At 44.5% G+C, this 13682-nt stretch overlaps 1 protein-coding gene across 1 annotated transcript in view; it reads right to left on the bottom strand.

Annotated features, from left to right (window-relative positions):
- Window positions 1-13682, bottom strand: part of si:ch211-191a24.3 (tensin-3) — a 95151-nt gene that overhangs the window by 49906 nt on the left and 31563 nt on the right. The window contains exon 12 of the mRNA XM_039002765.1: window positions 8660-9589. Coding sequence (XP_038858693.1) covers window positions 8660-9589 — 930 coding nt within the window. The remainder of the gene's footprint in view (window positions 1-8659; window positions 9590-13682) is intronic.

Genomic DNA, 13682 nt, shown 5'->3' on the forward strand with positions numbered 1-13682 from the left:
TAAACTCAGTCACTGTATCAGTATATTCGTCATTGTTATTCTTGGAGGCTAACCGGAACATATCCCATTTCGCGTTATCAAAACAATCTTCAAGCGTGGATTCCGATCAGTTAGACCAGCGTTGAATAGTCCTTAGCACTGTTTGAGTTCTGCCTATAGGAAGGGAGAAGCAGAATGGAGTCGTGATCAGATTTGCCAAAGGGAGGGCGGGGGAGGGCCTTGTAGGCATCCTGGAAGTTGGAGTAGCAGTGGTCAAGTGTTTTAGCAGCGCGAGTACTGCAGTCAATATGTTGATTGAACTTTGGTAGCGTTTTCCTCAAATGTGCTTTATTAAAATCCCCAGCTACAATAAATGCGGCCTCAGGATATGTGGTTTCCAGTTTGCCAGTGAAGCGATACAGGCTCTCACTTCTCAGCCAGATCGCCAGGCTCCCCTGCCTCCGCCAGCTCGTCAGGCTCTCATGCCTCAGCCGGATTGCCAGACTCCCCTGCCTCAGCCGGATCATCGGGCTTTCATGCCTTCGCCGGATCGCCAGGCTCCCCTGCTTCCACCGGCTCGTCAGGCTCTCATGCCTCAGCCGGTCTGTCAGATTCCCGCGCCACAGCTGGCGACAGGTTCCCGCACATCAGCAGGGGTGACCGGTCCGATCCTGATCTCCGGGATCGTCCCTTTGGTTGGCGTCCTGCGTCTGGAGCCGCACGAGAGGGTACTGTCATGTGTTCTCCCTCTCCGACCTCTAGGTCACCAGGCTGCTTGATATGGCGCACACCTGTCACCATTGTTACGCACACCTGCGCGTTATCAGACTCACCTGGACTCCATCACTTCCCTGATTACCTTCCCTATATATGTCCCTCCCTTTGGTTCCTTCCCCAGGCGTTATTGTGTCTGTTCCAGTGTCATGTCTGTGCATTGTTTGTGTTTCTTGTTTTGTATTTAGTTGCCTTTATTTCTTAAAACACTCACTCCCTGAACTTGCTTCCCGACTCTCAGCGCACTCGGTACAAGGACTTGAGTTCCTGTATGTTATCACAATCACATCATAAGTAGTTAATCATGAAACATACACCCCCGCCCTTCTTCTTCCCGGAGAGATATTTATTCCTGTCTGCGCGATGAACTGAGAACTCAACTGGCTGTAAGGACTCAGACAGTATATCCCGAAAGAGCCATGTTTCCGTGAAACAGAGTATGTTAGAATCCCTGATGTCTCTCTGGAAGGAAATCCTTTCCCTCAGCTCATCAACTTTATTATCCAGACTGAACATTAGCGAGTAATATACTCTGAAGAGGTGGGTGGTGTGCGCGCCTCCTGAGTCGGACTAGAAGTCCACTCCGAGTACCTCTTCTCTGCCGGCGATGTTTTGGGTCAGCCTCTGGAATCAGTTCAATTGCCCTGGGGGGTACGAACAAAGTATCCGATTTGGGAAAGTCGTATACCTGGTCGTAATACTGGTGAGTTACCGCCGCTCTGATATCCAAAAGTTCTTCCCGGCTGTATGTAATAACACAAAAAAATGTTCTGTCCTAATAATGTATAAAAGAACACATAAAAAAACAAAATACTGCAAAATTGCCTAGGGTCTAGAAGCTCGGCTGCCCTCTCTATCGGCGCCATTTTTCAAGATTTCAAGACTAACTAAACCACAGACATCACAACTGTCCAACACCCAGTTTTACCAGAACAACAATACTGTGTGTGGTGAACCCAGTAACAGTGTTATGTAATTATTATCAAACCTCAACCATCCTCAGAAGACGTAATATATGTTCCCTTTAGAAAACACCACACAAATCAATCTCCTCAGTCACACCACTTCCACCACCAAGAACAATAACTGACCGCACTGTAGAAAAAACAACTTGAGGAGAATGGGGAGAGAGTGGGTGTGACAGAAGAGAGAGGGTGAGATAGAGAGAGAAGAATATGAGCAGCACAAGGGCTACATTACAACAACAGGAGTGGAGTTAAGCATGTACATCAGAGCAACTTGATCAGTTGGACCCAGTCCCAGACAGATGGAATAGGAACATCTGGAAATGTTTTGGAATCTAGCATAAAGAGAGTGTGTGTTGGTACCTACCATAGAGAGTAATCACACATTTCCAAATCCATTTCAGATGTTTTGGAAACCCTGCGCTCCAGGGAAGACCTGCTTCGATTACAGAATGACGGTAATTCCAGACACCCTTCCGAACACCCCACTGAGGGCCTTGCAGTAATTCACAGTGATTCATATCGCCATGGCAGCCAGATTCATATCACAATGACAGCAAGCTTTGAAGTGATGCAGAAGAAGGGAGACGCCATTGAGTAGCAACGCGCATGTCACACCCATACAGTACATACAGTACATACAGTACAATACATACAGTACAGTACATATGGCACATACAGTACAGTACATACAGCACATACAGTATAGTACATACAGTATATACAGTACATACAGCACATACAGCACAGTACATACAGTACATACAGTACAGCACATACAGTACATACAGTACAGTACATACAGCACATACATTACAGTACATACAGCACATGCATTACAGTACATACAGTACATACAGTACAGTACATACAGTACATACAGTACAGTACATGCAGTACATACAGTACAGTACATACAGCACATACAGTACAGTACATACAGTACATACAGTACAGCACATACAGTACACAGTACAGTACATGCAGTACATACAGTACAGTACATACAGCACATACAGTACAGTACATACAGCACATACAGTACAGTACATACAGTACATACAGTACAGCACATACAGTACAGTACATACAGCATATACAGCACAGTACATACAGCAGATACATACAGTACATACAGTACATACAATACAGTACATACAGTACATACATTACAGTACATACAGTACAGTACATACAGTACAGTACACACAGTATATGCAGTACAGTACATACAGTACAGTACAGTACATACAGTACATACAGTACAATAAAGGCGAGGAACAGGGCTGCAACCACCAAACACTTGCTCTGTCTAGTCTACCTGCTCTGTCTAGTCTACCTGCTCTGTCTACTCTACCTGTTCTGTCTACTCTACCTGTTCTGTCTACTCTACCTGCTCTGTCTACTCTACCTGCTCTGTCTACTCTACCTGCTCTGTCTACTCTACCTGTTCTGTCTACTCTACCTGCTCTGTCTACTCTACCTGCTCTGTCTAGTCTACCTGCTCTGTCTACTCTACCTGTTCTGTCTACTCTACCTGCTCTGTCTACACTACCTGCTCTGTCTACTCTACCTGTTCTGTCTACTCTACCTGCTCTGTCTACCCTACCTGCTCTGTCTACTCTACCTGCTCTGTCTACACTACCTGCTCTGTCTACTCTACCTGTTCTGTCTACTCTACCTGCTCTGTCTACCCTACCTGCTCTGTCTACTCTACCTGCTCTGTCTACACTACCTGCTCTGTCTACTCTACCTGTTCTGTCTACTCTACCTGCTCTGTCTACCCTACCTGCTCTGTCTACTCTACCTGCTCTGTCTACCCTACCTGCTCTGTCTACCCTACCTGCTCTGTCTAGTCTACCTGTTCTGTCTACTCTACCTGCTCTGTCTACTCTACCTATTCTGTCTACTCTACCTGCTCTGTCTACCCTACCTGCTCTGTCTACTCTACCTGCTCTGTCTACACTACCTGTTCTGTCTACTCTACCTGCTCTGTCTACCCTACCTGCTCTGTCTACTCTACCTGCTCTGTCTACACTACCTGTTCTGTCTACTCTACCTGCTCTGTCTACTCTACCTGTTCTGTCTACTCTACCTGCTCTGTCTACACTACCTGTTCTGTCTACTCTACCTGCTCTGTCTACCCTACCTGCTCTGTCTACCCTACCTGTTCTGTCTACTATACCTGCTCTGTCTAGTCTACCTGCTCTGTCTACACTACCTGCTCTGTCTAGTCTACCTGCTCTGTCTACCCTACCTGCTCTGTCTACACTACCTGCTCTGTCTACACTACCTGCTCTGTCCACACTACCTGCTCTGTCCACACTACCTGCTCTGTCTACCCTACCTGTTCTGTCTACTATACCTGCTCTGTCTAGTCTACCTGCTCTGTCTACACTACCTGCTCTGTCTAGTCTACCTGCTCTGTCTACCCTACCTGCTCTGTCTACACTACCTGCTCTGTCTACACTACCTGCTCTGTCCACACTACCTGCTCTGTCCACACTACCTGCTCTGTCCACACTACCTGCTCTGTCTACCCTACCTGCTCTGTCTACCCTACCTGCTCTGTCTACACTACCTGCTCTGTCTACTCTACCTGCTCTGTCTACTCTACCTTCTCTGTCTACCCTACCTGCTCTGTCTACCCTACCTGCTCTGTCTACTCTACCTGCTCTGTCTACTCTACCTTCTCTGTCTACTCTACCTGCTCTGTCTACTCTACCTGCTCTGTCTACTCTACCTGCTCTATCTACTCTACCTGCTCTGTCTACTCTACCTTCTCTGTCTACCCTACCTGCTCTGCCTACTCTACCTGCTCTGTCTACCCTACCTGCTCTGTCTACTCTACCTGCTCTGTCTACCCTACCTGCTCTGCCTACTCTACCTGCTCTGTCTACCCTACCTGCTCTGTCTACTCTACCTGCTCTGTCTACCCTACCTGCTCTGTCTACCCTACCTGCTCTGTCTACTCTACCTGCAGTCACCTGAACTGAAATCAACACGCTTGGCTCTAGATTACACCCATCTAAACATACTTGACATTGTTTGCAAGATCAGACATAACTATAATCTAAGTGTTCATATGCGGAAGTTGCTTTCATTTCAGCGCAACTAATTTGTAAACATTTCAACTGTATTAAATTATCACTTTTTTTTATTCCACCAAAAATGTGCACCCATTTATTTTCTTGTGATGTAAGTGTTGAGATGGTGCTATAAATCCCAGACGAAGCTTTAGTGATCTTATAGATTCAACAGAAAGACGATATATTGCCTCCCGGGTGGCCCAGTGGTCTAAGGCACTGCATCGCAGTGCTAGCTGTGCCACCAGAGACTCTGGGTTCGAGCCCAGGCTCTGTCGCAGCCGGCCGCGACCGGGAGGTCCATGGGGCGACGCACAATTGGCCTAGCGTCGTCCGGGTTAGGGAGCGTTTGGCCGGTAGGGATATCCTTGTCTCATCGCGCACTAGCGACTCCTGTGGCGGGCCGGGCACAGTGTGCGCTGACCAGGTCGCTAGGTGTACGGTGTTTCCTCTGACACATTGGTGCGGCTGGCTTCCGGGTTGGATGCTCGCTGTGTTAAGAAGCAGTGAGGCTTGGTTGGGTTGTGTTTCGGAGGACGCATGGCTCTCGACCTTCGTCTCTCCCGAGCCCGTACGGGAGTTGTAGCGATGAGACAAGACAGTAACTACTGTATGGATACCACGAAATTGGGGGGGAAAAAAAAAAAAAAAAAAAAAAAAAAAGAAGATGTATTCCATTGAGCCTATTTCAGCCATTACTGGGTTATTTTGGACAGGTCATTACAACATTTCCGCATTAGTAATGTTAACGGGGAAAAAACAACAGGCAATAAAAGTATAAAAGAGTCATAGGAGTAAAATGAAAGCAATCAATCCTGCAAGATTTAAGTGACAATAGGATTTTTCACCCCTCAAACACAGGAATTAGATGTCTGAAAAATACATCCTCAGGTGGGTGAGGCATGCGCGTTGCTACTCAATAGTGTCTCCCTTTCTCTGCATCACTTCAAAGCTTGCTGTCATCGCGACATGAATCTGGCTGCCATGGTGATATGAATCACTGTGAATTACTGCAAGGCCCTCAGTGGGGTGTTCGGAAGGGTGTCTGGAATTACCGTCATTCTGTAATCGGAGCAGGTCTTCCCTGGAGCACAGGGTTTCCAAAACATCTGAAATGGATTTGGGAATGTGTGATTACTCTCTATGGTAGGTACCAACACACACTCTCTTTATGCTAGATTCCAAAACATTTCCAGATGTTCCTATTCCATCTGTCTGGGACTGGGTCCAACTGATTAAGTTGCTCTGATCTACATGCTTAACTCCACTCCTGTTGTTGTAATGTAGCCCTTGTGCTGCTCATATTCACCTGTTTATATTATTTCTCTATTCTTGATATTGAATATTGCATTGTTGGGAAAGAGCTTTTAAGAAAGCATTTCACTGTACTGTTTTACGCCTTCTGTATCATGTGCACATGACAAATAAACTTGAAATAAACACACAGGACAGAACTAGCAGGGGGTAGCTAGGAAGGTAGATAGGTAGTGGAACAAACACCTCACTGATCATACTGTATGACTGGAAGTCCAAGTAAAAATGTTTAACCTTTGCAGTATCAGTTAGTTGTCACAATATCCCCTTGTCCTGAAACATACAGTACATACAGTAGAGCACAATACAGTACAGTACATACAGTACAGTACATAGAGTACATACTGTAGAGTACATATATTACAGTACATACAGTACAGTAGAGTACAATACAGTACAATACAGTAGTACAGCACAGTACATACAGTACAATACATACAGTACAGTATAGTATGGTAGGGTACAGTATAGTACAATACATACAGTACACACAGTAATATACAGTACATACAGTACACAACATACAGTACATACATTACAGTACATACAGTACAGTGCATACAGTACATACAGTTCAGTACATACAGTACAGTATACAGTACATACAGTTCAGTACATACAGTACAGTGCATACAGTACAGTACATACAGCACATATATTACAGTACATACAGTACATAAAGTATAGCACAGCACAGTACATACAGTAAAGTACAGTACATACGGTACAGTACAGTACAAACAGTACAGTACGTAGAGCACAGTACATACAGTACAGTACATACAGTACATATATTACAGTACATACAGTACATAAAGTATAGCACAGCACAGTACATACAGTAAAGTACAGTACATACAGCACATATTGTACAGCACAGTACATACAGTACAGTACATACAGTACATAGAGCACAGGACATACAGTACAGTGCAGTACAGTACATACAGTACATATATTACAGTGCATACAGTACATACAGTACAGTACATACCGTAAAGTGCATACAGTACATGCAGTATAGTACATACAGTACATACATACAGTACAGTACATACAGTAATATACAGTACATACAGTATAGCACATACAGTACATACATACAGTACATACAGTACAGTACACTACAGTACAGTACATAGTCATATATTACAGTATATACAGAACAGTACAGTACATACAGTACAGTACATAGAGTCCAAACAATACATAGAGTACAGTACATAGAATATAGTATATACAGTACAGTACATACAGTACAGCACATACAGTACAGTACATACAGCACATACAGTACATACAGTACATACAGTACATACAGTACAGTACATACAGTACAGTACAGTACATACTGTACAGTACTTATAGTACAGTACATACAGTACAGTACAATACATACAGTACATACAGTACAGTACAATACATACAGTACATACAGTACAGTTCCACCTGCAACAACTACAGCTAAGTTTGATTGGGTTCTGCTATAGTACATGTACTCCTGGCTGTGAAGACATTTCTTCCAGTTGCTTAAAAAATATGTTAAAGATGTTAGTTTGTCATTTACTGTACTGTACTTATGAGGCACTGATTTTACACTATCTATTATCGGCTTAAGCAAACTTTTACACCCACTCAGCAAACACAGTGGACAAGCCCTGGACCATGCCAGACTTCCCTTGGCTAGAAGGGTATTTCACAGCCAGGTAGTGTTACATTAAGGTGTATAAAGTGTCTGTGTTGAACTCTGCTATGAGAACATGCCAAACCTAGCTCTTTACCTGCACCACTATAAACATCTGAAAACTGGAACAACTTTATTTTCTTTAGCCTGGCATCATGTCACTGAGTGAGTGAGTGAGTGAGTGAGTGAGTGAGTGAGTGAGTGAGTGAGTGAGTGAGTGAGTGAGTGAGTGAGTGAGTGAGTGAGTGAGTGAGTGAGTGAGTGAGTGAGTGAGTGAGTGAGTGAGTGAGTGAGTGAGTGAGTGAGTCAGTCAGTCAGTCAGTCAGTCAGTCAGTCAGTCAGTCAGTCAGTCAGTCAGTCAGTCAGTCAGTCAGTCAGTCAGTCAGTCAGTCAGTCAGTCAGTCAGTCAGTCAGACAGACAGACAGACAGACAGACAGACAGACAGACAGACAGACAGACAGACAGACAGACAGACAGACAGACAGACAGACAGACAGACAGACAGACAGACAGACAGACAGACAGACAGCTGTTTTATGGTATGTCTCTGAGGGATTCCACTGGAAATCTTTAACAGTACAGCTGTAATGTATAAGCCCACTGTTGATCTGTTTCCCTTACATGTCCTTCCATAACCACGCCTCTGTGAGATGAGGCCTCCTAAATTTGATAATTCTACTGTTACTGAGGACAATAGACTGGAACATGGGAGGGAATAAACCTTTGTGATTCTACTGTACCTTTCCTTGTGATTCTACTGTATCTCAAATACATTTATTAAATTAACAGACACACAGGTATTTAATTTCAACAGGTAATCTATCAATGGTACCCCGCTCTGCTAATATGGTCTCACCTGATTGGCTGGTGTTGGCATGTGTCATCGTATGGTTGTTACCATTGGTGTAGAGGGAAGTGGAGAGAGCAAGGGGGAGGGGGGTGTGTCGGGTGGGAACAGGTATGAAGGTGGGGTCCAGATCTAGGATCAGCTGGTTAAGCTGCTCGATGGACTCATCAATGTCTGTGGCTAACGAGGCAAGCTCCTCCTGCCCGCAAGGTTCCCCTGAGGGCAACGGTGTATGGGTGGTGTGTGAGGCGTGTGTGTGACTGTCCGTCTGTACAGGCAACCCCACCCCTCCCTCCACTCCTCTCTGCACCGACTCTCTGCTGCTGCTCCCCCTATTTGGCGTGTCTGGAAGTGATAAGGTGTTTGGACCAATCAGAGAAAGTGTATCCACAGGGCTGTCCTGCCCCCTGACGACTATCTGCTGCTGCTGCACCCATGATTGGGTGGAGGGGGTGGAGTATCCACTTCCACTCTGGACCACTCCCTGGGCTTCAAGTATGCACTCAGAGGAGAACGAGCCAATGCTAGCCTCGGGGCTAACCTCGTCATCATAAAGGATGTCTGACTCCCTCTCGCTAGGAGAGGCCTTCAAAGGCTGCCCTAACCCAGCCTCGTCCCCCTTCATCTCCCTCGCTGCGTTACAGGAGGCTGGGAGGTCAGTCATGTCCTCCAGATGAGGCTCCAGGCCGACCTCAGATAGAAGCCGCCTGAGCTGGGTAAGTTCGTCCTGACTGGGCCCTCTCCTGGGTCTCACAGCAGTAATACCTCCGGTCCTCTGGGAGGCGATAGAGAGGCCTGAGTCTTTGCTGGCTGACAGTTTAAGGCCACTGGGGATAGGGTAGCTGGTTGCCAGGTGAAACGGAGCTCCTTCGTCACTACTTCCCTTCCTTACTCTGGCGTATAGGTTGCCATCGACAGGGCCCGGGCTACGAGGCAGAGCTGAGTAAGAGGAGGAGAGGAAGAGTAAGACAGACAGCCATAACAAATAGTGAATATTTACACACATAGACATCTACTGAGTCACACATAGTACACGCTTTACAACCTAGAACCCTCACCCTCCTCTCTTAGTCATCCTCTGACACACACACACACACACATTCACAGATACATGCACACACACACACGTTTGCCTTGTCTCCAGACCAGACACACTCCATCTAGATAACAGCAGTGTCTTTGTGTGAGCTCTACGTTGCGTGTGCGTCTTTATCTGCGTAGTCGCTTCTGTCTCAGAAAGAACACACCAAGCCTGACAGAGCAGAGGACCCCTCCCTCCACCTGGGCTCTGATATGACAGATAGCACGGCATTAGCCTGTTAGCTAGCGTGTTCACAGTCAACCACCAGCACCGTTCAATATGCAGGCAACACAAACACACGCTACATCACACCGCCTAACACCTAGCTCACCCAGACCAGAATGGAATACATGGAATATGAATGAACAAGTAAAGAATCTTAAGCCTTCGGGACACAGACACTTTGGAAAAGCCTATGGGACCCAGACACTTTGGAAAAGCCTATGGGACACAGACACTTTGGAAAAGCCTATGGGACACAGACACTTTGGAAAAGCCTATGGGACACAGACACTTTGGAAAAGCCTATGGGACCCAGACACTTTGGAAAAGCCTATGGGACACAGACACTTTGGAAAAGCCTATGGGACCCAGACACTTTGGAAAAGCCTATGGGACACAGACACTTTGGAAAAGCCTATGGGACACAGACACTTTGGAAAAGCGTATGAGACACAGACACTTTGGAAAAGCAGAAAGGAGAGACAAAATAACAGAGACAGTGAGTGATCAATGAGGTACTGTGAGAGGACACAGATGGCAAGCTCAAACACACACACACACACACACACACACACACACACACACACACACACACACACACACACACACACACACACACACACACACACACACACACACACACACACACACACACACACACACACACACACACACACACACACACACACACACACACAAACGTGACCTCTAAAGCGTAACCCTAACGTCAGAGTAAACCAGGAAAGACAAGTGGCTACTGCTGAGTCTCTACTCAGCTTTATACAACTCCACAAAAATTTTTAACACAAACAATTTCCTCACATACAGTGCTTTGCAAAAGTATTCAGACCCCCTGGATTTCTTTATAGTTTCTTGTGTTAGAAAGTGGGATTAAAATAGATTTTTGTCAACAATCTACACAAAATACTCTGTAATGTCAAAGTGGAAGAAAAAACTATTATATATTTTGATAAAACATTTTTTTATCATAACAAAATTATATTCATTGCATAATTATTCACCCCCTTTGCTTAGGCAAGCCTAAATTAGTTCAGGAGTCAAATTTGGCTTAACAAATCACATAATAAGTTACCTGGACTCACTCTGTGTGAAATAATAGGAGTTGACATGATTAAAAAAAACAGCTACAGAGTTACAGAGTTCAATGGCTGAGGATGGATCAACAACATTGTTGTGAATCCACAATAATGACCTAAAGAAGAAGAATACAAACATTCAAAATATTCCAAAACATGCATCTTCTATGCAACAAGGCGGTAAAATAATACTGAAAAGAACAAAAATAGCAAAGGAATATACTTTTTGGCATAAATGCAAAGCCTTATATTTGGGGCAAATCCAACACAACACATCACTGAGATACTGCCTCCTTATTTTCAAGCATGGTGGTGGCTGCATCATGGTATGGGTATGCTTGACATCGGCAAAGACTGTGTAGTTTTTCAGGATGAAAAGAAACGAGATGGAACTAAGTACAGGTAAAATCCTAGAGGAAAACCTGCTTTAGTCTGCTTTACACCAGACACTGGGAGAGGAATTCACCTTTCAGCAGGACAATAACCTAGCCAAATCTACACTGGAGTTGCTTACCAAGAAGACAGTGAAAGTTCCTGACTGGCCAAGTCACCATTTTGACTTAAATCTGCTTGAAAATCTATGGCGAGACTTGAAAATTGCCGTCCAACATTTTGACAGAGCTTGAAGAATTTTGAAAGAAATAATGGACAAATATTGCACAATCCAGGTGTGCAAAGCTTTTAAAGACTTACCCAAGAAGCCTCACAGCTGTAATGATGCCAGAGGTGTTTCTAACAGGAATTGACTCAGGGAACTGACAACTATATTTTAGGTATTTTATTTAATTGAATCTAAAAAGTGGAATTTTTCAACCACTTTGACATTACAGAGTATTTTGTGTAGATTGTTGTAAAACAGTACAATTAAATCAATTTTAATCCCACTTTGTAACACAATACACTATGAAGAATTCCAATGGGTCTGAATACTTTTGCAAGGCATTGTATAGGAGGATCTGGGGTAATCTGTTACTGTAAGAAGAAAAAATCCACCCTGAATAAAATCATAAAATAAACTTCCTGTAACAGCACATGCATAGTAGCATACAGTGTGGTATGAAATTGCACCAGATGTTGATATTAGATAACACACACACAATTTCCTCCATCTGTGGGAAGCTGTTGAGACATTTCCACCCTGAAGAGCAACAATAACATACTCTTACAACACATGTATAGTAACATACACTCCTAGTGTATGTTACTATACAATGTACTATCTAGAACTATCTATAAAATGTACTATCTAGAACTGTATTTGGTTATTTGGTAGTCCCCATAGGAAAATCCTTTGTTGGTTCCAGGTCTAACCTTTTTGGGTTCCACGTAGAACCCTTTTCACCGACGGTTCTACATGGATCTATGGGGACAGCCGAAGAACCCTATTGCATTTGACCAGGGTCCATATAACGCTGGTCAAAAGTAGTGCCCTATATAGTGAATAGGTTGCCATTTAGGATGAACTTCTTGTCTCATTCATAAAACTGCCTTAGCAGCCAGATTGTTGAACCTAAAGAGCAGTAAAATAAAGACATTATAGATTCCTAGCTACCTCTATAACATGCTAACCTGCAACATGTGTGGGTGCTTCTGAACCGGTTATGATGCCCAGATGAATATCATAACAAAGCTACACACACACGCACACACACACACACGCAAGCACGCACGCACACAGACACAAATACATAGTGAAGTCCCTCAGTCCAGCGAGACTATGATACTCAAATACCAGACATGCATGGTAAAGCCTCACAGCTGGTCTAACAGACACACACACAGACACACACACGTCCCATCTCACTCATCACTGTATGACATATTGAACAAGCAGCAACAGAGACACAACTATACCCTGTAACTGACACTAAATCCTGTCACAACAAAACAATTCACTAACATTACTCACACGACAGACATTCACTAATACAATAAGTACTACAACAACTTAGAGCTACAACATTCTCCCTATACCAACTGTAACACAACTTCACATCAACTTACATCGTCTCTAAATCTGGAAGAAATGCCTCACTACAGTCCCTTCAAAATGTGAGGAAGAGTAGGAGAGAACCCAGATGACAAAAACATGGTTGAAGGGGAACAATAAAGAGAAAGGAATAAATAATTGAAAAGGACAGAGAAAGAAGAGAAGACAAAAAGAGGATAAAGATAGAGAACAGAGTGGTAACCGTTCAGACCAGGTTTTGTGTAGAGCTCCTCTCCTCTTCTGTCGTCTCACTTTCTCTAAGGCAGCTAAAGGAAGACTAGCAGAGAGTAACATTCTTTCTCTCTTTCTCTAAACGTGCTAACTGCCCCCCTGGGTCCCCCTACGCTCTCTCTCTCTCTCGCTCACTCACTCTCTCTCTCCCCCCTTCTCTCTCTCTCTCCTTCTCTCTCTCTCCTTCTCTCTCTCCCCTATCTCTCTCTCTCCTTCTCTCTCTCCCCTATCTCTCTCCCATATCTCTCTCTCTCCTATCTCTCTCCCCTATCTCTCTCTCCCCTATCTCTCTCTCTCCTTCTCTCTCTCTCCTTCTCTCTCTCTCTCCCCTATCTCTCTCTCCCCCATCTCTCTCTCCCCCATCTCTCTCTCCCCCATCTCTCTCTCTCCTTTCTGCGCTCGAGTCACCGC

This window comes from Salvelinus namaycush, chromosome 10, assembly GCF_016432855.1.
Source record: "Salvelinus namaycush isolate Seneca chromosome 10, SaNama_1.0, whole genome shotgun sequence".
NCBI classification, from domain to species: Eukaryota; Metazoa; Chordata; class Actinopteri; order Salmoniformes; family Salmonidae; genus Salvelinus; species Salvelinus namaycush.